Raw genomic sequence first — 25144 nt, 5'->3', positions numbered from 1 at the left:
TTTTAGACCCAAAATAGCCCAAAACTACCGAATTTCGTAATGAGACGTTTTCAAAACTTCGCAAAAAAAAATTATGGCGGTTCAAAGTTCTGGAAAAACAGACCCATTTTCAGCTAAAATAAAATTTTCATTCTTTGATAAATATTGTGGTTTTTTATTAGGAGTTTATTGTTTGATTAAAGTGCATTTTCGGTCATTGGGGCACAAAAACATAGCTTTTATTTGTGCCCCACTGGCCGAAAATGTACTTAAACCAACGAATAAATGCGCATTAAACGATCACATTATTTATTAGAAAGTGGTAATTAAATACAAATTAACTTCCAGACGCAGCGACACCGAGAAGTTGGAAACAATTTGATTTTAGCTGAAAGTGGACCTTTTTCCAGATTTTTGAACTGCCATAACGTGTTGAGAAATTTTCAAGATGTCTCATTACGATATGCGGTAGTTTTGAGCCTAAAAAGCAAAGTCTCAGATTTCGGTACTCCACCTTTAAGCTTTAAGTTACTGTAAACTCAAGTTTCAGAAGTTTTTAAAAGTTCAATTTTTATAGTATTGGAAAGTTTACCACATACAATTGCAATATGGCTTAACGGAGGAAGATTTTAAGAAAATGCCACATTGAAATTCTCTGAAGATTCATTGAAAGGAAAAGTACTATTTATAAGTCAGCATTAAAAAAACTGCCACGTTATATATTGTTTAGCGCTAATAAAAACCCAAGCTATTAAAGAAAATTGCGGTATCTTCTGTCTTCAATGTCAGCGGGTTTTATTACATTATTGATCGGTTTTTCTTGGTGAGCTGGTATGTACCAAGTTCTCCCTGTAACTTGGCACTTCGATAATAAGGGTTGTAAATGGTGACGTGTGGAACGAGGAACAATTAAATAACTAAAATACGAATTTAGGTTGAAAAACTCCTAAAATAAAACAATTCAGAGATTTTGCAAATTTGTTAAAACTCTAGAATTTTATCACTACTTCCTCTCTTGACGTTTATCAGCACACATCTTAATTTCCAAACTAACTCGTGACATTCTTTATGCCGGGCTGAATTTTTCATCGAAAAGCCTTTTTCAGTTCAGTAAACAAGCAACTTATCATCGAAATAGTTCGAGGCGGAGCATATGCCAACTCATCAATAAGTTGATAAGAAACACTGCTTATAAGAGACGATGGCAGGTGTACAATGTACTCAAGCCTTTTTTTCCATGATTCATGTAGTAAGGAATTCTCTAGAATCGTATTTGATGACTCATAGGCAAGAATCCGCCCATTCTGTGATGTATAAATAGATGAGGATTGTTTACATTTATTGCCCAATTTCTATTTTTTTTTCGTTGAACATTTTCCCCCAGTAGACACCGAGAATTGTTTACTTTGCCGAGGGTTTTTCATACGCTCTTATCAACTTTCAAACTACTCGGCTTTTCGATCTTTAGACATTTTACATCACCTAGTGATAAAACATGCGATTTAGAGCCAAAGAATCAGCTTACAATTCTCATAGATGTACATTTTATACGAATAGTGGTCTTAGTATTGCTCCTAACATGTTTCCCTTCCCAACTCACACAGTTGATTTCAGAATCAACCATGATCGGAGGAGGAATCGGAATCAGCTTCCGCAACGAATTCTTCAACCCACAAACCCCAGTGAACATCCCAGTGCAAGGATTCTCCAACGGTGCTCGCCTCCGTCTCGTTCTTCTCCCAACATCCGCCGATTCTCGTTTCCACATCAATCTTCGCACTCCAGACGACATTGTTCTTCACTTCAACGCTAGATTCGATGAGGGAGCTGTTGTGAACAACTCGACCAGCGGAGGAGGTTGGCAATCCGAGGATCGTCACGCCAATCCATTCCAGCAGAACAAGATCTACACTCTGGAGTTTGTGTCCAACGGTGGAATTATCTCGGTTAGTTGGATTCTGGGCTTAAGAATGTTAAGGCGGACTGTGTTCGTGCAAAGCACGTGGTGCCAGACTGTCTCGTTGCGGTTTGATCTACAAAAAATGAGGGAATTTTTCGTGACATCAGCACACTCTTAATCATGCGAAATCAGTTGAGAAGTCAGCGCCTCTTCGGCCGCATTTTTTGAAGATCACACCAAAATGGGACACTTCGACACCACGTGGAAAAGTTTGATTTTTCGTACTCCCATCTCTGATGAGCATTGGATTTCGAGCCCTGTTCACCTACTGAAACTTAATCTTTAAACTATTATATTTTTCAGATCTTCGTCAACGGAGCCCACTTCGCTGACTTTGTCGAGCGTACTCCATCCCACGGAGTCCATCTCATTGAGATCGAGGGAGGAGTTCATGTTCATTCCGCCCATGTTTCTCACTAATTTATTTAATTTTTGGTTTAAAATACTCTTTCTTTATGATACATTTTGAATTTTTGTGCAAATTTCATATCAATAAACCTTGGTTTTGAATATTTCTATTTTCTAAATTCCGAAAAATGGATTCGCAGACACTGAGTCGAAGCGCCATATTTTACGCGCAATTTCGGCAGTAATGGTAGAGGTCACCGCTATAAAGTTGATAATTCATAGTTTATTATTATGAAGCATCAGTTTTAGCGTGCTTAGCGTCCCCTAATACTTTTTAATCATTACTTAGTTCCAAAGGGCATTTTCTCTTAAAACTTCTTATCTCGAAAAAATAGTGAAGGAATTCGATTTATTCTTCGGAAAAGATTTTTTTTTGAAAATTCTTAATCAGATTTTCACTTATTTTCTTTTAATAAAGCTTTATTTTCTATTTTATATCCACTCGTTCATTTAAAGCAAGTTTCAAAAACTGAAATCGAGGAAAATACTATTTTAGGGTACTGTAGTTCCTGTTCGGTGCAAACACTGTGGCTGCGGACCGGGCACCTTATTTGACGCACAAAATTTATTTGAATTATTTTTTTTCATTTTCTCTTCGTTTTTGTCTATTTTCCAGCCAAAATGCCTGTTTTCCATTAAGTTTTTCAAAACAATTATTCGAAAATTTAAATTCTAATTGAAAAATTGCAAGAAATTACGAAAAATCCACTCGTTACACTTTTTTTCACGAGAAATAGTAAAAAATCAACTTTCCACGTAACTCTAATTGTTTTTTTGCAATGAAAGTTAGATTTAATTTTATTTTCTTCGCAAAAACTTTCCAAAATGACTGCAACGTCGAAAAAACGATTATTCAAATTTACAACTGACGAAGAGGAGCATTGTGTGAGTTCTCTGAATTTTTGTGCGGCTAGAAAATGAATAAAAGCATGCAATTTGCAATATTTAACATGAAAAATGAGCAAAATTCAAATTTGGAAATATTTAATTTTTAAATTATTTTTTAAAATCCAATTTTTCCGCAGTTTGTCGCAAAGATAGAAATAAATCGTTCTTTTTTTCAATTTTTTCAGTCATAAACTCCCAAAGGCCCATATTTCTATTGTAAAATGCACAAAACAAAAAAAAATTGTCTTTTTTTTTCCAATTTCCCATGACTCTCGTCCCTCACCACTTGATTAGCCATGCTGCGCTCCATCGAACAGTCTGCGTCTCTCCGGCATTCCACACTCTCTCGCACATTTCTCAATCAATAGAGGAGGAAACCGGGGCAAAACAGCAGCAGCAGCCGGATTATTTCGCGCACTTTTCCTCCACATTTTCTCTGCGTCTCCGGCCTCTCCCACGCTATTTCTCCCGGTTTTCTATTGAATTTCATTGTCTTTTTTCGCCTCGTCGTTTATGTTTTTTATCTCGCTCTTGTAATCGCTCTAATTTCGGATTTTATGAGATTCTACCAATTTACGACATCTTTCCCTCATCGTTTCTTGTTCAGAAATCGCCAGAAATGGCTGCCGCCACCGCAACTGCTGCTGCCACGTCGAAAAAAATGACGTACGAATTTACGATTGACGATGATGAGCTTAGTGTGAGTTTTTTTTTGGTACTTGTGTATATTTCCCCTCATTTTTGAAAAAATATAATTTTAAATAAAAACGTGGGGAGTTTTTGTATTTTTAGGCTTAGGAAATAATCATTTCTGAGCCTAATGAGGGAAAATGGACATCACGTTTTATTAAAATGGATAATATTAAAATGAGGGGAAATAATACACAAGTACCGTTTTTTTTTTTGAACGAAAATCTGTTGAAATTGTCTCAAAAACCAGAAAAACAGAGAAAACACTGTTAAAAATCGATATTGTGTATATTCTTGGGTCTGCTAAATATTTAGCAGACCAACATTGGTTGAAAAAAGTTGAAAAAAAGAGCCACTTTTGTTAAATTTCGAGTTTTTTTCTTCAAAAATTAGTTTTTTATTCGAGAAAACATTAATTTTCTTATTAAAACTCGGAAATATTGAGTTTTAACTAATTTTTTGGTCTGCTAAATATTTAGCAGACCCAAATTTGTCAAGAAAAGTTGTAATTTTAGTTCAATTTCAAGTTAATTTTCTTCGAAAATTAGTTTTTTATTCGAGAAAACATTAATTTTCGAATAAAAAATACGATATTTAACTAGTAAATTTTTTAAAACCGATTTTTCATCACAGTTTGGGTCTTCCAAATATTTAGCAGACCCAAATTTGTCAAGAAAAGTTGTAAAATAAGCAATTTCAGTTCAATTCTGACTTACTTTTCTACTAAACTTTATTCAAAAACAATTAATTTACCAATAAAATCTCGTAAATATCGAATTTTTAAGTAAAAAATTGTTTAAAAACCGATATTTCATCACAGTTTGGGTCTGCTAAATGTTTAGCAGACCTACATTGGTTGAAAAAAATTGAAAAAATGAGCAAATTTAGTTCAATTTCGAGTTTTTTCTTAAAAAATCAGTTTTTATCCGAAAAAAAAACATTGCTTTTCTGATAAAAAGTCGGAAATATTGATTTTTTAATTAAAAAATTGTTTAAAAACCGATATTTCATCAAAGTGGGTCTGTGAAATATTTTCACTTTGGTTTTTTAAATATTTAGCAGACCATAGTGAAAATCAAGAAAAATTGTAAAATAAACAGGAAAGATTGAATTTTTAACTAGGGAATAGCTAAAAACTGATAATTCATCACAGTTTGTGTCTGCTAAACAGTTAGCAGACCCAAATTTGTGAATAAAAATTGAATAATGAGAAATTGTGCATCATTTTTTTTCTGTATTAAAAAACCAAAAATTATAATATTTCTATATTTCAGGAAGATGGAAAACCATCGACAGATCAAGCCACAATGTGTAATATTTACAAGTTGAATTTGCCTGCAAGTGCCTCCATATTGAGCAAACAAATCGCGAAATCACAGGCAAAACGAGGTAATTTTTTGAATGGAAAATGCATGTGAAAAGCACTTTTTTTTCGTTGTAAATCTGTTGTAAATTTGTTGTAATTGCAAGAAAAAAGTTCGATTCTTGAAAATTAAACATTATTTAAAAAAATTTCATATTGACAAAAACTTGATTATTTTTAGAAATTTCTGAAATTGTTAATAATATCTTTTACTTAAAGTTTTAGTTTTCACCAAAAATCTCCGAAATTTTAATTCTTTTTAGAAATTTCGGGCGTAAAATTCTAGGTTTACCAAAAATTGTCACAAAAAAAGTTCAAAATATTTAATTCTTTTTTTTTGAAAATATTTTTCTCAAGGTTTTCACCTGAAAAATCGTTTTTAATCGTGGTTTTTTTTGCAGTAAACTGGTGAGAATAAGTTTTAAATCAACTTTTTGCATAATAAACTGATTTTTGGAACAATTAGAGATATTGTTTTGAAAATTTGTGAAAATGATGAATATTACAATGATTTTGAAAATGATTTTAATATCATTGTAATAATCATCATTTTTACAAATTTTCAAAACAATAATTATAATTGTTCCAAAAATCAGTTTTTTCCGCAAAATGTTCATTTAAAACTTATTCTCACCAGTTTCCTGCAACAAAAACCATGATTAAAATAGATTTTCCAGGTGAAACCTTGAGAAATCATTAAAATTTACAGAAAATATACTATTAAAAATAGAAAATCGTTATTGCTTGAAATATTTATGTTGTGTTGTCCAATTTTCAGCCAAAAAAGAAGAGCGTCACCGCCGACGAGTTGATCTCTCGACAGTCCGCGAACAGGACGAAACACGTGTCTCAAACTCTGAAGAAAACTCGCAAAACGCGTCACCAAGACCAATGACCGCTTCGGCGCTAGTACCACCCGACGAGATTCCAGACTCTGCTCCAGCTTCACACTGCGGCGGCGGCGGGGGACGTTCCCGAATCGATTCGGCTCCACTGGGAGTGAAGTTACAGCGTCAGGCATCGTTGCCAGAGGATCAACGGAAAGCGGAGCCTATGGACGAGGAAGAAGCCGAGCTTTTGGCGATGTTGCTCGGTGGGATTGAGAGAAATGAGCGGAAACAGATGACGTTGAATGGAGCAGGAAATCAGAAAATCCAGGAAGCACCCATTGTTCAAGCCCCGCAAATTCCACCATCCCCGGGCCTCCCGCGCCTTCCACCAGGTGCAAAAGTGTCCGAATGGCTTTTGGAAAGATCCTCGTCGCCTGACAATGTTTCTGTGATCTCTTCAGTACTTTTGGAGGATTCTGGACTACTTCTGAACTATCAAAATAGTGTTGGAGACGAGGAAGAGGACGTGTTCTTTGACGCAGAAGAGGAAAAGCCTGATGATGTTGTGAATTGTGTTGAGCATGAGCTGCAAGGCAAGTCGCTTCGTGTTTTTGTCCGTGATCTTTCGCATGTTTTGGGTCTGCTAACGATTTAGAAGACCCAAATTTCAAATTGCCTGAATTTCGGCTGTTTTCACGCCGGAACACGTGTAATTTTGCACATGGTGTCAAATTTTCCCATCACGGTTTGGTCTACAAAAAATGCGGGAATTTTTTTCCCAAAAAATGTGACGTCAGCACGTTCTTAACCATACGAAATCAGTTGAGAACTCTGCGTCTCTTCTCCCGCACTTTTTGTAGATCTACGTAGATCAAACCAAAATGAGACACGCTGACACCACGTGCGACTGATTCACGACTGATTCAAAAACCAGAATTTTCACTATTTCCCCCAGCTTCCAATTTGTCTGAAATTTCAATTTAAACGTGGACTAACGGTTCGGACGATTTTGAACGTATAGACCCAAAATGAGCTCAAATGAACGAATTTCGTAATGAAACTGCTCAAAAAATTTCCAAACATTTTTTATGGCGGTTCAAAATTTCGGAAAAATTACACAGATTTTGGCTAAAATCACGATTTTTTCCCATTTTTCCGTCTCACATCTGTTCGAAGTTGGCTTTTTCGGAATTATCGTCCTTTATTACATATATTGGTAATTAATCTCATTTCGTTTCGTTGATTAAGGTACATTTAAAGCCGATAGGTGACCAATTTCGATGATTTTTGGTTACCTATCGGCTTTAAATGTACCTTAATCGACGACATCGAATGAGATTAATTACCAATATATGTAATAAAGGACGATAATTCCAAAATATCCAACTTCGAACAGGTGTGACACGGAAAAAACGGAAAAATTCGTGATTTTAGAAAAATCAGTGTAATTTTTTCAAAATTTTGAACCGCCAAAAAAATTTTTTGAATAATTTTTGAGCAGTTTCATTACGAAATTCGTTCATTTGAGCTCATTTTGGGTCTATACGTTCAAAATCGTCCGAATCGTTAGTCCTCCTTTAAGTTGATTTTCATCTTGGGTCTGCAAAATATTATGTGCAGACCTAAATTTCATTATTCTTTATTTTTGTGCTTGCCTCGATTATGAAGACGTCATTCATCATTTTATGCTCCCATCCACCCATAAAATAATGTTTTAGGACTCTCCCTGAATCGAAATATGGCCGCAATGACCCAATCCCTTGTACGAGTCGAAGAAGAGACAACAACGACAGACGGACCAGCAGCAAATGACTCATTTAGAACGGGAAGGAGCACTTCTGTGAGCCCCCGGCCGACCAATGAGCAATTTTTGAGGAATACGAATGGAAGTGCGACGTTTAATGTGAAACATTCGGTAAGGCTAATATTTAGCATATCCAATTTGTTAAAAATCACTTTTTGCAGTAAAAATAGTTGATTTAAAAGATTTTCTAACTGAAAAACAAAAAATCATCTGAAAATTCTGTGGAAAACCTCGATTTTTACAAGAATATTCGAAAATTGGGTCTGCTAAATATTTAAAATATTTAAAATATTTAGCAGACCCCCAAATAAGTGTGAATATTAACATTAATTTGTGTCTAACCTGTGATTTTCTGGTTTATCAACCTCTAACCAACCCCGGGGATTTTTTTTTCTGATTTTTCTTCCTAAATTTGTGTTTACCCCTTTAATAATAATTCCAGAGTACGCTGGCGCGTCTTCAAAAGCTAACACCACCTAACAATGGGAATACGAATCCGATATTGTCCACGACTACTACCCCATTGTCCTCTCGAACTACACGAAGTGTCCTTCGTGTTCATAATGTCAACTCGGTGCCACGTCCGTCTGTGCAGAACTCCACAATGTCCAAATCGAGTGTTACAGCTAATCAGACTAACCGACGCGCGTTTTCCGGCGTTAGAATGGTACTTTTCTTAATTTTGCTTGGGATTTTGCGTTTGAGAGTTAATTTTTATAAAAGAATTTAAAAAAAAACGGTGAAATTTTAAATTTAAAACTATATATTCTCACATTTTTCTAACCGAAAACTAAAATCTGCCTTCGCTGAATAATTACCATACCCATGGGTCTGCTAATTATTTAGCATACCCTTGGATCTGCTAAATATTTTCTCTTGGGTCTGCTAAATATTAATAATATGAATTACCTTTTGTTTCAGAATTGAGCATTTAATTCAAAAAATTGAAATTTGACCAAATAACCCAAGTATCTAGCTATATCACTGCAACTTTTTTCAAACGGGGGCGGAGAAAAAATGCGAAAAATCGGTGTTCGCACACAATACACCGCATTTAACGACATTTTGTACTTGCTTTGTTTTCTTGTGTTTTTCACCGATTTTTCCCGTTTTTTCTTATTAAAACTGATAAATAAATATTTTTTGCTAATGCTAATATAATTTCAGATGAAAAAATTATGTATTCAATCGGCAAGTAGCGGTGAAAGTGGTCAATCTAAAATGATGGATTACGGGAATACTAAACCTAAACTTTTTTCCAAACATGATACATATGCTGCTTAGGTGCTGAAACTACCTTATTTTCATAACGAGACCGCTGAAAAAGTTTTGAGATTTTTAAAATTCAACATTTTGTGCGAAAATCTCTACTTTTTCACCAAAAAAGTTGAATTTTGAAAACCTCAAAACTTTTTCAGCGGTCTCGGTATGCAAATCAGGTAGCTTCAGCATCTAAGCAGCATGTTTATCATGTTTCAGAAAAAGTTTAGGTTTTGTATTCCCGTACTCCATCATATTACATTGACCACTTTCACCGCTACTTACCGACTCAATACAGACTTTTTTCACTTGGAAATTGTTTTAGCATCTGCAAAAAATATTTATTTATTAATTTTAATAAGAAAAAACGGGAAAATTTGGTGCAAAACAGAAGAAAACAGGTGGAAAACAAAGCAACATAAATGGCCGCTGAAATTTGTCGGCACCTCGGCCATGGCCTAGAAACCTTTTTGCCTCGTCCCTCGCGAGGAAAAAGTTGCAGTGTATATATTTTTCAAAAATGTGTTGCAAAATTTTTTTTTTGAATTAAAAAAATTATTTGTTTATTTTTGACGAAATCAAAAAAAAAACCTAAAAATCCTCCATTTTCCCTCTAACTCAAAAACATTTTCAGCCAGACATGAACCCAACCCTCCAAAAGTCATCTCCTCCAGTCGTCACCATCAATCCATTAACCCCGTCTCGACCGGCTTCAGTCGCATCGTCAATTGGCGCTCGTTCGGGTGTCAATGGGACAATGACGGCATCGAATCTCGAGGGACTACAGGATCTGATTCAACAACAAGAAGATGGTAAGAGAAGAAAATGGCTAAAATTTCAATTTGGGGGCTGAAGAAATGTAAAATTGTGAAAAAATTGAAACTAAGCCAAAAGAAATTGATAAAGTTGCTATTTAATTAGAAATTGGAAAATTAAAAAAAAACAATTTGAAACTATTTAGAATGTTTAAAAAATCATATTTTGTTGAAATTTGGAAAGTTCAAAAATTGTTTTTTTTGCGATTCAAGGAAATTTGGTTTATAGCACAATCAAACATGTTTCGACAATTTTTTTTTCTTCAATTTCTATCATTTTTGTCAGAATTTGAAAATTAGTCATAAATCTCATAAAAATCGATTAACTTTCAGCTCTCCGCCGAGCCGCCCTCAACGATCAATCTACGGAACGAAAAATGTCGTGGCAAAGTGATCAAGACGCGAATAATCGACAATCCACATCGGTACACTCATCGCTCGGATCGATTTGTTCCAGTAAATCGATTGACGGAGCTCATGCGTTGAGCAAAATGGGAACTCCGACAGCTTCTAGAATTCCGACTCCCCGATCGCGTCTCCCAACACCACGTGGATCGAATCTACCGAAAAGAGTGTATGTTTTTTTTGGAAATTTCGGACCAAATTCGAGATGAATTACAGAAATTCTGATAAAATTTTAGACATTATCATAAGACAACTCGGAACTCTTTCAGGAAAATGAGAAAAAATCTAGAAACTTCCTGAAAATTAAAAAAAAAAGTTTTTTTTTTCAAGAAAATTAACGTAAAATTCAGAAATTTATATAAAGTTGGAAAGAATTTTGGAAAATTTAAAAAATCGAAATATTCAGCAACTCGAAAAAAAAAATTCAAAAAAATATAGAATTTTCCAAAAAGGCATTAAATACAAATATTTTAGATCCATTGGAATTCAGACAGGTATACATCAATTCAGAGTGACATTTTCACGCAATTTCACTATTTATTTTTTACCACAATTTTTCTGCTTATCACACGAAAAATCACATTTTCAGACATTTTTTAGGCAAATACTGAAATACTACCTTGTGTTAATACTACTTTTGCTTGAATACTACTATTGCTAGAATACTACCTTTGCTAGAATACTACCAAATTGCTAGAATACTACTATTGCTAGAATACTGCAATTGCTAAAATACTACTTTTGTTGCTTAAATACTACCTTTTCAGAAAATTTTTTAATTTTATTCATTTTTTCATTGGAATTCTTATTAAGTACTATTTCTGGTCAGATATTTTGAATAAGAAATAATTCACACAGCATTTTGTATTGTAGAAGTGGCTTGATCGGTTTTATTTTGGGATCAAATTCGAGAGTATTCATTTGTAGTGAAATTGATTTAAATTAAGCTGTGGACCGTTCTCAAAAAGTAACTCCGCTTTTAGTTGTTAGCTATTTGTGATTGAAATGGTTGTAAAACAACAATAAACTAATTGCAGAATTCAAATATTTCTTCCCAGAGTGAGGTTGTAAACACCCACACTTGTTCATAGTTTTACGACTACATATCGTCTCCTTTTTGTTTTGATGACACACAGTTATGGCTAACTGATTCAAACATATAGCTACTAAAGTATTTCACTTTCAAACACTATATCTACAAGCAAAAATATTTTTTCTTATCAATATCAGCCATATTGGACACCTTAAAAACATATCCCATCTTCAAACTCTCACGATGGCTTAAGAAACTTTTTTTTTGAATTTTTCAAGTTTTTTTTAAAGTTTAGGTATTAATTTGCTCTGATGTATCAAGACATTAAACAACTATTTGATATTTTCATACATTCTTGTTGTCGCATGTTGATGATGCTCAATCTCAAAAAAGGCTAGGAAAAGTTATTTTTAAATTTGAACGGCGCTCATTTAAGAAACTTAAAAAGTAGAAGAAATAAAACATTACAAAATTAATAAACGTGTTAAAAGCTACATTCATTTCTTCAGTTAACCATTTTCCTGTATCTCTTTCGGTTGCTGAGTTACGTTGTGTTTATGCACTCAGACACTGTTAAAATTTCACATCATGCTATTACACATTCTGGCCTGTAATTCAAAGTTCAGTTGTCTAATCAAAAAACAGTCAACTGACAAAACATCTGGTTTTTAATTTTGAACATTTTTCTAATGTGAGTAATGCAAAATTGTGTATTCTTACATAATTATGTATGCTCAATTACACAAGATGAGTTTGCGAAAAAATGGTGAGCATAATTTTAAAGAAACAATTAAAAACTTATATGAAAATAATTTTATTTCTTAATCAATTAAAACTTCTCTCTACGTATCCGCATTGTGTATCCGTGAAGAAACCTGAAAGAGTGAAATTTTACAATTTATGTTGTTTTTGTCTCAAATTGAACATAAGTCTGCAAGAATACACCATTTGACATTATTCGCAGTAAACCAAATGTGCCAAATAGTGCGACAAATGTTTTGTCAGTTGACAGAATTTTTATTAGACAACTGAAATTTGAGCTACAGGCTAGAGTTTGGAATAGTATGAAATGAAATTTTAACAGCGTCTGAGTATATAAACACAACGTAGCTCAGAAACCAGAAGAGATACAGGAAAATGGTTAACACCAGAAATGTAGCTCGTAGTGTGTTTATCAGTATTGCAATATTTAATTTTTTCTAACTTTTAAGTTTCTTGAGTAAACACCGTTCAAAGTTGAAAATAACTTTTCTAATTGTAAGTTTTTTTTGGGATTATGAACAGAGCGCCATCAATAGGCGACAAACCAGATTGTATGAAAAAATCAAATAGCTGTTTAATATCTTGATAAATCAGAGCAAATTAATACCTAAACTTAAAAAAAAACTTGAAAAATTCAAAAAAAAAAGTTTTTCTTCAGCCATCATGAGAGTTTGTTTTTAAGGTGTCCAATATGGCTGATATTGATAAGCAAATATGTTTGCTTGTAGATATAGTGTTTGAAAGTGAAATACTTTAGTAGCTATATGTTTGAATCAGTTAGCCATAACTGTGTGTCATCAAAACAAAAAGGAGACGATATGTAGTCGTAAAACTATGAACAAGTGTGGGTATTTACAACCTCACTCTGGGAAGAAATATTTGAATTCTGCAATTAGTTTATTGTTGTTTTACAACCATTTCAATCACAAATTGGCAATTTTTGAAATCGGAGTATTTTTGTGAGAACGGTCCACAGCTTAATTTAAACCTATTTCACTACAAATTAATACTCTCCTATTGGATCCCAAAATAAAACCGTTCAAGCCACTTTTAGTGCTTAACACAATACAAAATGCTGTGTGAATTATTTCTTATTCAAAATATCTGACCAGAAATAGTACTTAATAAGAATTCCAATGAAAAAATGAATAAAATTATAAAATTTTCTGAAAAGGTAGTATTTAAGCAACAAAAGTAGTATTTTAGCAATGGCAGTATTCTAGCAATAGTAGTATTCTAGCAATTTGGTAGTATTCTAGCAAAGGTAGTATTCTAGCAATAGTAGTATTCAAGCAAAAGTAGTATTAACACAAGGTAGTATTTCAGTATTTGCCCATTTTTTACGCTCCTCTTTTCTAATAAAATCCACCAAAATTCTACAAATTTTCAGACATTCCGTGGCCGCCGCCGTGCGTCTTGCGACATCGAAGCCAGAGTCTTCCACATCTACAAATGGAACCGCCCGGCATTTTGACAACGCCGACGAGTGCTTCTGAAACGTCTGAGGATGGTGAAAAAGGTGAATTTTTAAGAGAAATTTGATGGAAAATTGAAGATTTTAGCGAAAAAAGTGCCAATTTTCATGCTCATGGGTCTGCTAATTATTTAGCATACCCAACTTTGGTCTGCTAATTATTTAGCATACCCAACTTTGGTCTGCTAATTATTTAGCATACCCAACTTTGGTCTGCTAATTATTTAGCATACCCAACTTTGGTCTGCTAATTATTTAGCATACCCAACTTTGGTCTGCTAATTATTTAGCATACCCATGGGTCTTTTTTTTTTAAATATTATTTTTAATTGAACAAAACTTTTAGGTAAATAAATAAAAATAAAATAAGAAGATTTACTGCTGATTTAATTTTTTTAAAAATAAAATTAATAGAGAATATACCAAAAATTGATACAACAATTTCAACGTTTTTCTGAAAAGATGAGAAATCCAAACGTGAACGAAAATTGACACTCAAATGACTTAAATAATTGAATAATTTCTATGAAAACCTCAATATTTCAGCAATTTTCCGCCCAAATTCAACTCGTCGAATGGCTCGAAGTCTGTTAATAACTCCATCGATTTCACACGATTCTCCGACTTCACTTGCTTCATTTCTATTAAATCCCCCCAAAAAATAGTCATTTTTGTTCTTTACCTGAAAATATTTTCCCGTCCCCTCTGCCTTTCTCCCACAAATTTTCTCAGCAAAATTTCGCTTGAAACTTCAAAAATGCATTTTCCATCCTATTATTTCTGACGAATTATACCCTAAATGTCAATTAAAAACCGGTTCCAACATGACTTTTCGTGCAATTTTATCTCTAAAAATGCACAATTTTATCCCAACTTTCTACTTAGCCGGTTACGAGTTTTTTATCCAAAAAGCCAAGTTTATTCTCCCATAATTCGCATATTTTTGTGTTTTTCAAAAAATTTCGAATTTTTTTTTGAATTTTTTTTCGAATTGTCTTGTATATATATATATTCTATGAGTTTCTTTGTGCCCCCAGCCCAATTATGATTCCGATAAATCCACCATGAGCTTTTTATTTAAATTTTTTATTCTAAATTTTTAACTACTAATTGTTCGTTTTTGCGTGTTTAACCTATATTTGAATTTATTCCAGATTTTCAGAATTTCCACGTATCTTTTCAGGGTTTCCCATGAACCGTACACCGATACGAAGGTGCAAATCTGCAGAAATAGAGGAAGATCCGTTTTCGCCTATTCCAAAATTTTGTAGGTTTTTTGTATGGAAAGGCAACGTGGATTTCAAGAAGAAACCAAAACATTTTGGAAAGTTTGAAAAAAAAACCCAGAAAATTGAAAAAGTTCAGAATATTTTAGAACCTCTGAAAACAGCGAAAAAATCCGTAAAATTTGAGAAAATTTCAAAAATAAAATGAGATGTTTAATAAATTCAGAAAAATTCAAAAAAAAATTCCGGAAAAATTTCAGCAATTTTTGGAAACTCAGGAAACAACGAAAAATCCGGGAAAATTGAAAACAATTTTTAGAAATTAAAAAAAAATTGGTAAACTCAAAAAATTCCGAATAAATTCAAATAACTGAAAAAAAACTTCAGAAAATTCAAAAAAAAATTCCGGAAAAATTTCAGAAATTTTTGTAAACCCGGAAACAGCGAAAAATCCGGAAAATTAAAAAAATTAACTCAAAAATTCCGAACAAATTCAGAAAACTGAAAAAAAAAACACTTCTGAAAATTAAAAAAAAAATCGAAAAAATTCGAAGAAAATCCCGAAATGTACTTCCTTTGAAAATCCAAAAATCAAGAAAATCGTTTTTAAAAATCCTAAATAGTTGAAATAAAAAATTTTGAAAAGTAAAAAAAAAACTAAACTCAAAAACTTCCGAATAAGTTCAGATTACTGAAAAAAATTCAGAAAATTCAAAAAAATTCCGGAAAACATCCTGAAATTTTTGGAAACTCCGGAAACAGCGAAAAAATCCGGAAAAATTGAAAAAAAATTAGAAATTAAGTAAAAAAATAGTTAACTCAAAAAATTCCAAATAAATTCAGAAAACTGAGAAAAAACACTTTTGAAAATTAAAAAAAAAATCGAATAAAATCCCGAAATGCATTTGCTTTGAAATTTCTTCATTCCAAATAAATTTTAAAAAAAGAGTTTAAGAGTTAAAGTTCTTACTGATGCGTTGAACTTATCAAAACTCTTCAATAATATATTTTTTTTAATTCGACGATTTTTTAAGAGATAATTAAAATTTTCAAATTTCCAGCACGATTACGAACGCCTCGAACATCTCGAGAATACGTATGTCCACTAAAATCCACATCACCACAATCCCCATCATCATCGACTGAAAATGAGCCGCCGCCCGTCTCCGTTACATCACCACCTGCGAGAAAACGGGCACTTGAGGAATCCACGGTGACCCCGATACAACAGAAAATAGGGCCGCCTGTGCTTAAACGGAGTTCTTTGAGCAAATTGGCCGATGGATTTCGGACAGCTGCATATTTGAATAATGAAAGTGAAAATGACGATGATCCATTTGGATTATCATTTCGAAATGAGCAAGTTTTGATGTCAAAATGTGCTCCAGCACCAGAAAAAAGGCCTGAAACACTGACGCTGGATCCATCAAAATGCCTACCAGAACGTGATATGGAAATGTACAGAAAGATCAAAAAATTGGATAAATTTTACGGTAACAATTATTAAATGTTGGAAAAAAAATTTTGAACTTTCACAAATTTTTTGCAGATTGGCAACAAGAATGTCTCTCCGACAAACGACTACTCGATGGAGAAAACTGTATTCTTTCCCTGCCTACCGGAGCTGGAAAAACGCTAATTGCTGAAGTTTTGATGCTACGAGAAGCTATTGTTCGGAAGAGAAACGCTATTTTAGTGCTCCCATATGTAGCTATAGTTCAGGAAAAGGTATACCATGAAAATGCTTGAAAATTGAAGGTTTCTAGCGATTTCGAGCTATTTTAGACACCTTTTTAGTGATGGGCCTGCTAAATAATTAGCAGACCAAAGTTGGGTATGCTAAATAATTAGCAGACCGAAGTTCGGTATGCTAAATAATTAGCAGACCGAAGTTGGGTATGCTAAATAATTAGCAGACCGAAGTTCGGTATGCTAAATAATTAGCAGACCGAAGTTCGGTATGCTAAATAATTAGCAGACCGAAGTTGGGTATGCTAAATAATTAGCAGACCGAAGTTGGGTATGCTAAATAATTAGCAGACCGAAGTTCGGTATGCTAAATAATTAGCAGACCGAAGTTGGGTATGCTAAATAATTAGCAGACCGAAGTTCGGTATGCTAAATAATTAGCAGACCGAAGTTGGGTATGCTAAATAATTAGCAGACCGAAGTTGGGTCTGCTAAATACGTATATTTCCAGATATCAGCGTTGGCTCCATTCGAAGACGCATTTGGCATAAATATCGAAGAATATGCATCGAATAAAGGAAGATTTCCGCCGATAAAACGTCGAAAACGAGTATCAGTCTACGTGGCAACCATTGAAAAAGCCAATATGCTCATAAATTCTCTCATTACTCAAGGACAACTGGATCGAGTTGGAATGGTCGTTGTGGATGAGTTACATATGATTGGAGATGGTGGAAGAGGCGCAATTTTAGAACAGTTACTGGCGAAATTTCTGTACAAAGGCACCGGCCAAATAGTGGGAATGTCAGCTACTTTGCCGAATATTGATGACCTGAAATTCGCGTTGAGAGCTTTTGTGTATAGCACCAATTTCCGACCGGTAAGTTTCTTGAAAATTTAGAATTTTCGTGAAAATTCGAAAAAAATTCGTGAAAAAATCCAGAAAAATCCAATTTTCCTAAAAATTATGTTTTACAGGTAGAACTCACGGAATTCGTAAAAATCGGGCAAACGATGCACCAAGTTTCTGAAAACGGAGATCTGAACCCCGCTGGGGATCTCCCTACAAATGTAAGCGGACAATTATAGAAATTTCAAAAATTGAATAAATTTTCTTCAGAATCTAAAATCAACTGATCCAGATGGAATTTGCCAGCTGCTCGCCAAGCTCATTCCCAAAAATTCGGCCGTAATTTTCTGTCCGAACAAGAAGAATTGTGAGAATGTGGCTGTTTTAATTGCGAAAACTCTTCCAGCGTAGGGTGCCACGTGTGGATTTATTTTCTAATCATAAATTAATTTTCAGACATATTCGACAAGCTAAAAGAGCTGAAAGTGATGCATTTCTGCAGTCCTACTTGTCGGATAACGATGATGAACGGATGGATGCTGTGCTGAAACAGTGTATTCTGTCAGGAGTGGCCTATCATCATTCGGGGTTAACACAAGATGAGCGAAAATGTGTTGAGGCTGCATTTATGGTGAGTTTGTGCTGTAGATCACTGCAACTTTTTCCTCACGAGGGACGAGGAAAAGTGGTTTCTAGGCCATGGCCGAGGGGCCGACAAGTTTCAACGGCCATTTATCTTGCTTTGTTTTCCGCCTGTTTTCTTCCGTTTTTCACAGCTTTTTCCCGTTTCTTCTTATTAAAACTGATAAATAAATACTTTTTGCAGATGCTAAAACAATTTCCAAGTAAAAAATTATGTATTCAGTGGGCAAGCAGCGGTGAAAGTGGTCAATGCAATATGATGGATTACGGGAATACAAAACCTAAACTTTTTTTGAAACATGATACATATGCTGCTTAAATGCTGAGACTACCTGATTTCCATAACGAGACCGCTGAAAAAGTTTTGAGGTTTCCAAAATTCAACTTTTTTGGTGAAAAAGTCGAGATTTTCGCACAAAAAGTTGAATTTTGGAAACCTCAAAACTTTTTCAGCGGTCTTGATATGAAAATCAGGTAGTCTCAGCATTTAAGCAGCATATGTATCATGTTTCAGAAAAAGTTTAAGTTTTGTATTCCCGTAATCCATCATATTGCATTGACCACTTTCACCGCTGCTTGCCCACTGAATACATTTTTTTACTTGGAAATTGTTTTAGCATCTGCAAAAAATATTTATTTATCAGTTTTAATAAGAAAAAACGGGGAAAAGCTGTGAAAAACGAAAGAAAACAGGCGGAAAACAAAGCAAGATAAATGGCCGCTGAAACTTGTCGGCCCCTCGGCCATGGCCTAGAAACCACTTTTCCTCGTCCCTCGTGAGGAAAAAGTTGCAGTGCTGTAGATTTTCAAAATTTTAGAGAAAAATGACGGAAAAAGCTTGCATCCTTTTTGAAATATCGAAAAACTAAACTAAAATTTTGTTTTTTTTTTTGGTTTTCGATTTTGATTATTGATTTTTTGAAAAAAGTGTTCCTTTTGTATAAAAATTGATTTTCGGTTATTGAAACAATTACAGAAGTTTCGAAAAAAATGTTTTAAAATTTACTTATCTTGGATATTTCAAAAATTCGAAAAAGAATTACAAAACATTAGATTTTTTCTGAAAATTCGACAAAAATACATAAACTCCTATAAAATTGCCGGAAAAAAAACGATTTAAAAAGTTCAAAAAAAGATTCGAAAAAAATAAAGAAAATTTGAAAAAGAAATCAAATAATTGGCTGTGTATTATGGGTTTTTTAAAAATTTCATTTTGCATGAAAATTAATTTTCGGCCATTAAAAACTAATACAGAAATTTCAAAAAATTCGAAAAAGAATTACAAAAAAATACATTTTTTAAAAAAGATAATTCTACAAAAATATGGCAAATTTTATGTAGAAACTGAAAAAATCGAAAAAAAAAACAAATAATTGATTATGGATTAGGTTTTTTGAAGAAAAAATCCCCTTTTTACAAAAATTAATTTTCGGTCATTAAAAATAATTATTTTTTCTGAAAATTAGACAAAAATACATAAACTCCTATGAAATTGCCGGAAAAAAAAACGATTTAAAAATTTCAAAAAAAATTCGAAAAAAATACAGAAAGTGAAAAAAAATCAAAAAATTTATTCTGGATTGTAGTTTTTTAAAAGAAATGTTCGTTTTGTATAATAATCAAATTTCGGTCATCAGAAACAAAAAAAAACAGAAATTTCAGAAAGAAAATTGTTTAAAAGTTAAATAGATAAACATAGATTTTTTCGAAGAGAATTCTACAAAAATACGGCAAATTTTATATAGAAACTGAAAAAATCGAAAAAAAGTTACAGAAATTTCGAGAAAAATCAAATAATTAATTATGGATTAGGTCTTTTGAAAAAAAAATCCCTTTTGTATAAAAATTAATTTTCGGTCATTAAAAAGAATCACAGAAATTATGAAAAAAATTGTTTAAAAATTTAAAATTCACTTATCTCAAAAAATGGATATTCCAGAATATTTGAAAATTTTTGTAGAAAGTTCGAAAAAAAAATTTCTGAAAAAGAAATTGGGAAAAAATGCAAAAAAATACGTAACAAATACAAAAAGTGTAAAAAACAAATCCGAAAATTTGCAAAAGTTTGAGTAAATTCGAAAATTTTAGAACCATTCCAAAAAATTCTGATAATTAGAAAAACAGTAAATTCGAAAAAAAATATTGAAAAATACCCCAAATATTAAAAAAAAAAAATAAAACTAAACAGAAAAGTTTCTAATCAAGCAAAAAACCACACCTGCTCAATCTCAAAAAAGCTAATAATTGGCAGACCATACTTGGGTCTGCTAAATATTTAGCAGACCATAGTTGGGTCTGCTAAATATTTAGCAGACCATACTTGGGTCTGCTAAATATCTAGCAGACCATACTTGGGTCTGTTAAATATTTAGCAGACCATACTTGGGTCTGCTAATAATTAGCAGACCCATGGGCCTACTAAATATTTAGCAGACCATACTTGGGTCTGCTAATAATTAGCAGACCATACTTGGGTCTGCTAAATATCTAGCAGACCATACTTGGGTCTGTTAAATATTTAGCAGACCATACTTGGGTCTGCTAATAATTAGCAGACCCATGGGCCTACTAAATATTTAGCAGACCCATGGGCCTACTAAATATTTAGCAGACCATACTTGGGTCTGCTAATAATTAGCAGACCATACTTGGGTCTACTAAATATTTAGCAGACCATACTTGGGTCTGCTAATAATTAGCAGACCATACTTGGGTCTGCTAAATATTTAGCAGACCATACTTGGGTCTGCTAATAATTAGCAGACCATACTTGGGTCTGCTAAATATTTAGCAGACCATACTTGGGTCTGCTAAATATTTAGCAGACCATACTTGGGTCTGCTAATAATAATAAAATTTATTTTTTTCCACAACCTTCATATTTTCAGGAAGGCCTAATCTACGTGGTTTGCGCAACGTCCACACTGGCAGCAGGCGTGAACCTTCCCGTCCGTCGTGTCATCATAAAAGCACCAATGGTTGGAAGAGAACGTCTCGGCAAAGCACAATACCTCCAAATGGCCGGAAGAGCTGGACGTGCCGGATTCGATACAAAAGGAGACTGTATTACAATTATAAAAGCCGGCGAAGAGGAGAGATGGTTCAGGGAAATGCTGAAATCAGATATTCCAAGATGTATGAGCTCATTGTCAAGTGAAGAGTCAATGGGATCGTTTATTTTGGATTGTGTAGTGCTGAAATTGGCTGAAAATATTGAAGAAATAATGACAGCCGTTCGATATTCACTGTTTTATGCTCAAGAATCACCGGAAAACATTCGAAAACTGGTTGAATCATCAGTGAAAAGGCTTGAAGAACACTATTTTATTACTATTGAGCCTCTGGAGCAAGATGTGGCTTCAGGTAATTTTTGCTGCAATTACCTCAAAGTTTTTTTTTGGAATTTTCAGAAATTTTATAGACCTTCTGAGCTGTTTACGGTTATTTTCAGCTTCTGACCTTTTTTGATTCGCTAGAATGTTTTCTGGTATTTTTGGATTTTTTAAAGAATTTTCAAATCTCTGATTTTTTTTTTGAAAATCGCTGAAATTTATGGATATTTCTAGGTTTTTTTTTTGGAATTTTTTCTGAAAGTTTTCGAATTTTCTGAAAAAGTGAAATTTGAGATTTTTTTTTGAGTTTTTTTTTTTGAATTATAATAAAATTTTTAGTATATCCCAAGAAAAAACCTCAATTTTCAAAAAAATTTCCATAAAAAAAACTTTTAAAAAAATTAAAAATTTGAAAATTCTTTAAAAACTCCAAAAAAATCTAGAAAATTCCAGAAATTTTAACGAATTAGCCTAAAATAAATCTTTTTTAAAACATATTTGAGTTTTTTCAGATTTTTTGAATTTATTCTGGAAATTTATTGTAATTTTCTTACCTTTTTCGATTTTCTAAAAGAGTTTTGAAGAGTTTCCTAAATGATCCGAAGTTTTTTGAAATAAAAACAAAATTATTCGAATTAAAAAATAATTATTTTGATTTCAGAGCCTTCTGCGCAAGCGTCAAGTATTCCTCGAGTACCAGGAAAAATCTCACCATCGGACCTTGGAAATGCAGTCTTCAATGCGGGTTTCGACCCGGACGAAGCGACTCGTCTGCACGCTGACCTCGTTTCTTCCCTAAATCAAGGAGTCATTTTTGCGTCGCATTTTCATTTATTATTCATTATTACACCTTATGAACAAGTGTGTAATATTAATTGGGATCTATTTTTGTTAATGGTAAGCTTTTTTTTTAATTTTAAAATTGAATTCAGCCCCAAAAATTCAAATATTTGCAGTACAACGCCCTCCCGTCAAGCGAGCGAAAATTGTTGGCCGAGTGTGGTCTCGAAGAGAAATTCATACTAGAAGCCATCATTACACGTGTCGATTTGACCGCCGGTACTCCTCGAATGCGACTTTACATTGCGCTGATGCTTCAAAAAATCTGGAATCACGAGCCAATGTATACGGTAGCCGAACGATTTGGCGTGGAGAAGGGATGGCTTCAGGCGACACTGCAGTCATCGATTTCACAGGCCGCGTCAATTGCTAAATTTTCAGAGGTAATTGGAAAAAAAAGATCATTTTCGGTAGTTTTCGTAAAGAAATTTGGGTTTTCCATTAAATTTCCGTCAATTTGAAACCCATATTGACTGTATTTCGGCTAATTGAAGATTCCGACAAAAAAGGCAACAAAAAATATTTAGCAGACCAATGGGAAAATATTTAGCAGACCCATGGGTATGCTAAATATTTAGCAGACCAATGGGAAAATATTTAGCAGACCCATGGGTATGCTAAATATTTAGCAGATCATAGTTGGTTCTGCTAATAATTAGCAGACCATACTTGAGTCTGCTAAATATTTAGCAGACCATACTTGGGTCTGCTAATAATTAGCAGACCCATGTGAAAATATTTAGCAGACCCATGAGTATGCTAAATATTTAGCAGACCAATGGGAAAATAATTAGCAGACCCATGGGTATGCTAAATATTTAGCAGATCATAGTTGGTTCTGCTAAATATTTAGCAGACCATACTTGGGTCTGCTAATAATTAGCAGACCAATGGGAAAATATTTAGCAGACCAATGGGTATGCTAAATATTTAGCAGACCAATGGGAAAATATTTAGCAGACCCATGGGTATGCTAAATATTTAGCAGACCATACTTGGGTCTGCTAAATATTTAGCAGACCATACTTGGGTCTGCTAATAATTAGCAGACCCATGTGAAAATAATTAGCAGACCCATGGGTATGCTAAATATTTAGCAGACCAATGGGAAAATATTTAGCAGACCAATGAGTATACTAAATATTTAGCAGACCAATGGGAAAATATTTAGCAGACCCATGGGTATGCTAAATATTTAGCAAACCATACTTGGGTCTGCTAAATATTTAGCAGACCATACTTGGGTCTGCTAATAATTAGCAGACCCATGTGAAAATAATTAGCAGACCCATGGGTATGCTAAATATTTAGCAGACCATAGTTGGTTCTGCTAATAATTAGCAGACCATACTTGGGTCTGCTAAATATTTAGCAGACCATACTTGGGTCTGCTAATAATTAGCAGACCCTTTCAAAAATACGGTTAATTTTCAATAATAAATGGTAGAAAACCAAACTAAATAACGTTTCTGCAATTTTTCAGAAAATCACCACGATGTGGCCTCTACGAAAACTACTTCCTGAACTTGTTCAACGACTTTCTGAAGCTGCCCAGCCGGAACTTTTACCGTTAATGACAGTTGATGGAATCAAGAAAGCACGGGCCGCAATTTTATTCAAAGCTGGTTATAAAACCGTTGGAATGGTGAGAAATTCGAATTGTGGTTCTGCAAATCAATTAATTTTTCTCAGATTGCAAGAGCAAATCCACTGAAACTAGTTCAAGAGCTCGGCACAATTCGGATGGCTCAAGCGAATTCAATCATCGCCAGCGCACGAATGGTACTACGCGATCAAGTTGATGAGAAAATGGAAGAACTCGACGTTTGGGGCGTCGCAACCGATAGTTTTAATTATTTTTAAAAGATTTTTGTCCAATAGAGCGTGCTATCATTATATGTATTTTTTAAATTTTTTTCTCTTTTTTCTCAATTTTTCTTCGGATCTCTTGTTTTATAATTAGGTTTTTTAAATTTCATTTTCTTTTTCATTTTTTTACGGTTTTGAACAGAAACATATATCACTTTTTGGAAAGTTGATTAATTTTATATTCTCTAATTTAACTGGTTGTTATTTACCAGGGTTATATCTAATTTTCTCCAAAATTTCAATTTTTTCTCCATTTTCAACCACATTTTACAGAAAGCCATGGTGAACGTGAAGAAGGGAGTGTTGGTGACGAGTGATCCGGCTTTTCGTCAACTTCTGATCCATTTGGACGACTCCAGACAGCTCGGATCCAAGTTCATTGTCAGGGTAAGGGATTATAGGTCTGCTAAATATTTTGCAATGTTTTTTCGAATTTTTTTTTGTTAAATTTTTACAATTTTTCCAATTTTTTTGGCAAAACATTCAAATTAAAAAGAAAGAATATTTGGAAAATTCGGAATAAAAAAAAATATTGGTACGATATAAAACATTGCAGAAATTCAACATTTTTTGAATTTTTCAATTAAAATTTTTGCGATTTTTTTAAAAATTTAATACTTTTAATTTTCTGGAATTTTTAAAACATAAAAAAAAACGTAGCACTTTCAAACATGAAATTTCAATTATAGGAACTCGACGATACGCATTTGTTCATCGAAAAGGAGATCGTTCCAATGCTGGAGAACAAGGTGGAACAAATCATGGAAAATATGAATCCGGAGGCTGTTGACAAATAAATCAAGCTAATTTCATCTGAAAATAACTAAAAATTCGTATATTTTGTTCTTAAACCCCATTTAAATAAATAAACAATTAATTTCTCAACAGGCTTCATGTTTTAGGCGATTTGGAATCATTATTTTTTTCTGTGTAGGGAAAAAACCTTTTGATCTGCAAACTTGAAACTTTTCAACTTGTCCTTTTTTTTTATTTGGGCAAAAAAAATTTTTTCGGAAAAGGTACAA

The 25144-nt window shown here is 33.4% G+C and overlaps 4 protein-coding genes across 8 annotated transcripts; all 4 read left to right on the top strand.

Moving 5' to 3' along the window:
- The first annotated feature begins 1593 nt into the window (after positions 1-1593).
- On the top strand, positions 1594-2450 carry lec-6 (Galectin). Its single transcript, NM_064814.8, has 2 exons — positions 1594-1925; positions 2243-2450. The coding sequence occupies exons 1-2, from the start codon at positions 1602-1604 to the stop codon at positions 2357-2359; spliced, it is 441 nt and encodes a 146-aa protein (NP_497215.1). The 5' UTR covers positions 1594-1601; the 3' UTR covers positions 2360-2450.
- Positions 2451-3172: 722 nt separating this feature from the next.
- Positions 3173-14781, top strand: Y55B1AR.2 (Flocculation protein FLO11; the record flags this gene model as incomplete). Of its 4 annotated transcripts, none has more annotated exons than NM_001027744.5 (9): positions 3173-3232; positions 3843-3935; positions 5200-5314; positions 6067-6711; positions 7837-8033; positions 8365-8589; positions 9817-9994; positions 10331-10571; positions 13588-13693. In NM_001027744.5, the coding sequence occupies 9 exons, from the start codon at positions 3173-3175 to the stop codon at positions 13691-13693; spliced, it is 1860 nt and encodes a 619-aa protein (NP_001022915.3). The 4 variants fall into 4 exon arrangements, with proteins under 4 accessions (NP_001022915.3, NP_001366824.1, NP_001366825.1 ...); NM_001381694.3 differs by lacking the exon at positions 3173-3232 and adding an exon at positions 14218-14745 and having other exon boundaries at positions 13588-13716; NM_001381693.2 differs by lacking the exons at positions 3173-3232; positions 8365-8589 and adding an exon at positions 14218-14777 and having other exon boundaries at positions 3819-3935; positions 13588-13716.
- A 69-nt stretch (positions 14782-14850) lies between these two features.
- Positions 14851-24276, top strand: helq-1 (Helicase POLQ-like). Of its 2 annotated transcripts, NM_001027740.7 has the most exons (12): positions 14855-14938; positions 15959-16390; positions 16447-16625; positions 17098-17466; positions 17565-17657; positions 17707-17843; positions 17893-18067; positions 20967-21441; positions 22072-22307; positions 22367-22633; positions 23734-23895; positions 23943-24276. In NM_001027740.7, exons 1-12 carry the CDS (start codon positions 14863-14865, stop codon positions 24111-24113), a joined length of 2772 nt encoding a protein of 923 aa, NP_001022911.1. In that variant the 5' UTR covers positions 14855-14862; the 3' UTR covers positions 24114-24276. The 2 variants fall into 2 exon arrangements, with proteins under 2 accessions (NP_001379571.1, NP_001022911.1); NM_001393258.1 differs by having other exon boundaries at positions 14851-16390; positions 23943-24266.
- Positions 24277-24392: 116 nt separating this feature from the next.
- gtf-2H5 (General transcription and DNA repair factor IIH subunit TFB5) lies at positions 24393-25014 on the top strand. Its single transcript, NM_064811.9, has 2 exons — positions 24393-24506; positions 24809-25014. Exons 1-2 carry the CDS (start codon positions 24399-24401, stop codon positions 24914-24916), a joined length of 216 nt encoding a protein of 71 aa, NP_497212.1. The 5' UTR covers positions 24393-24398; the 3' UTR covers positions 24917-25014.
- Positions 25015-25144: the final 130 nt, after the last annotated feature.

This window comes from Caenorhabditis elegans, chromosome III (genome assembly GCF_000002985.6).
Source record: "Caenorhabditis elegans chromosome III".
NCBI classification, from domain to species: Eukaryota; Metazoa; Nematoda; class Chromadorea; order Rhabditida; family Rhabditidae; genus Caenorhabditis; species Caenorhabditis elegans.
Note: the sequence above shows the minus strand (reverse complement) of the source record. Positions and strands in the feature narration are given on the sequence as shown.

Excerpts from the sequence above, each read along its gene's own strand:
- helq-1 (NM_001027740.7), top strand. The coding sequence starts at position 14,863 with ATGAACCGTACACCGATACGAAGGTGCAAATCTGCAGAAATAGAGGAA. Across the intron at positions 18,068-20,966 it reads GTGTTGAGGCTGCATTTATG|GAAGGCCTAATCTACGTGGT; the intron begins GTGAGTTTGTGC and ends TCATATTTTCAG. Across the intron at positions 21,442-22,071 it reads GGAGCAAGATGTGGCTTCAG|AGCCTTCTGCGCAAGCGTCA; the intron begins GTAATTTTTGCT and ends TTTTGATTTCAG.
- gtf-2H5 (NM_064811.9), top strand. The coding sequence starts at position 24,399 with ATGGTGAACGTGAAGAAGGGAGTGTTGGTGACGAGTGATCCGGCTTTT. Across the intron at positions 24,507-24,808 it reads GATCCAAGTTCATTGTCAGG|GAACTCGACGATACGCATTT; the intron begins GTAAGGGATTAT and ends TTTCAATTATAG.
- lec-6 (NM_064814.8), top strand. The coding sequence starts at position 1,602 with ATGATCGGAGGAGGAATCGGAATCAGCTTCCGCAACGAATTCTTCAAC. Across the intron at positions 1,926-2,242 it reads CCAACGGTGGAATTATCTCG|ATCTTCGTCAACGGAGCCCA; the intron begins GTTAGTTGGATT and ends TATATTTTTCAG.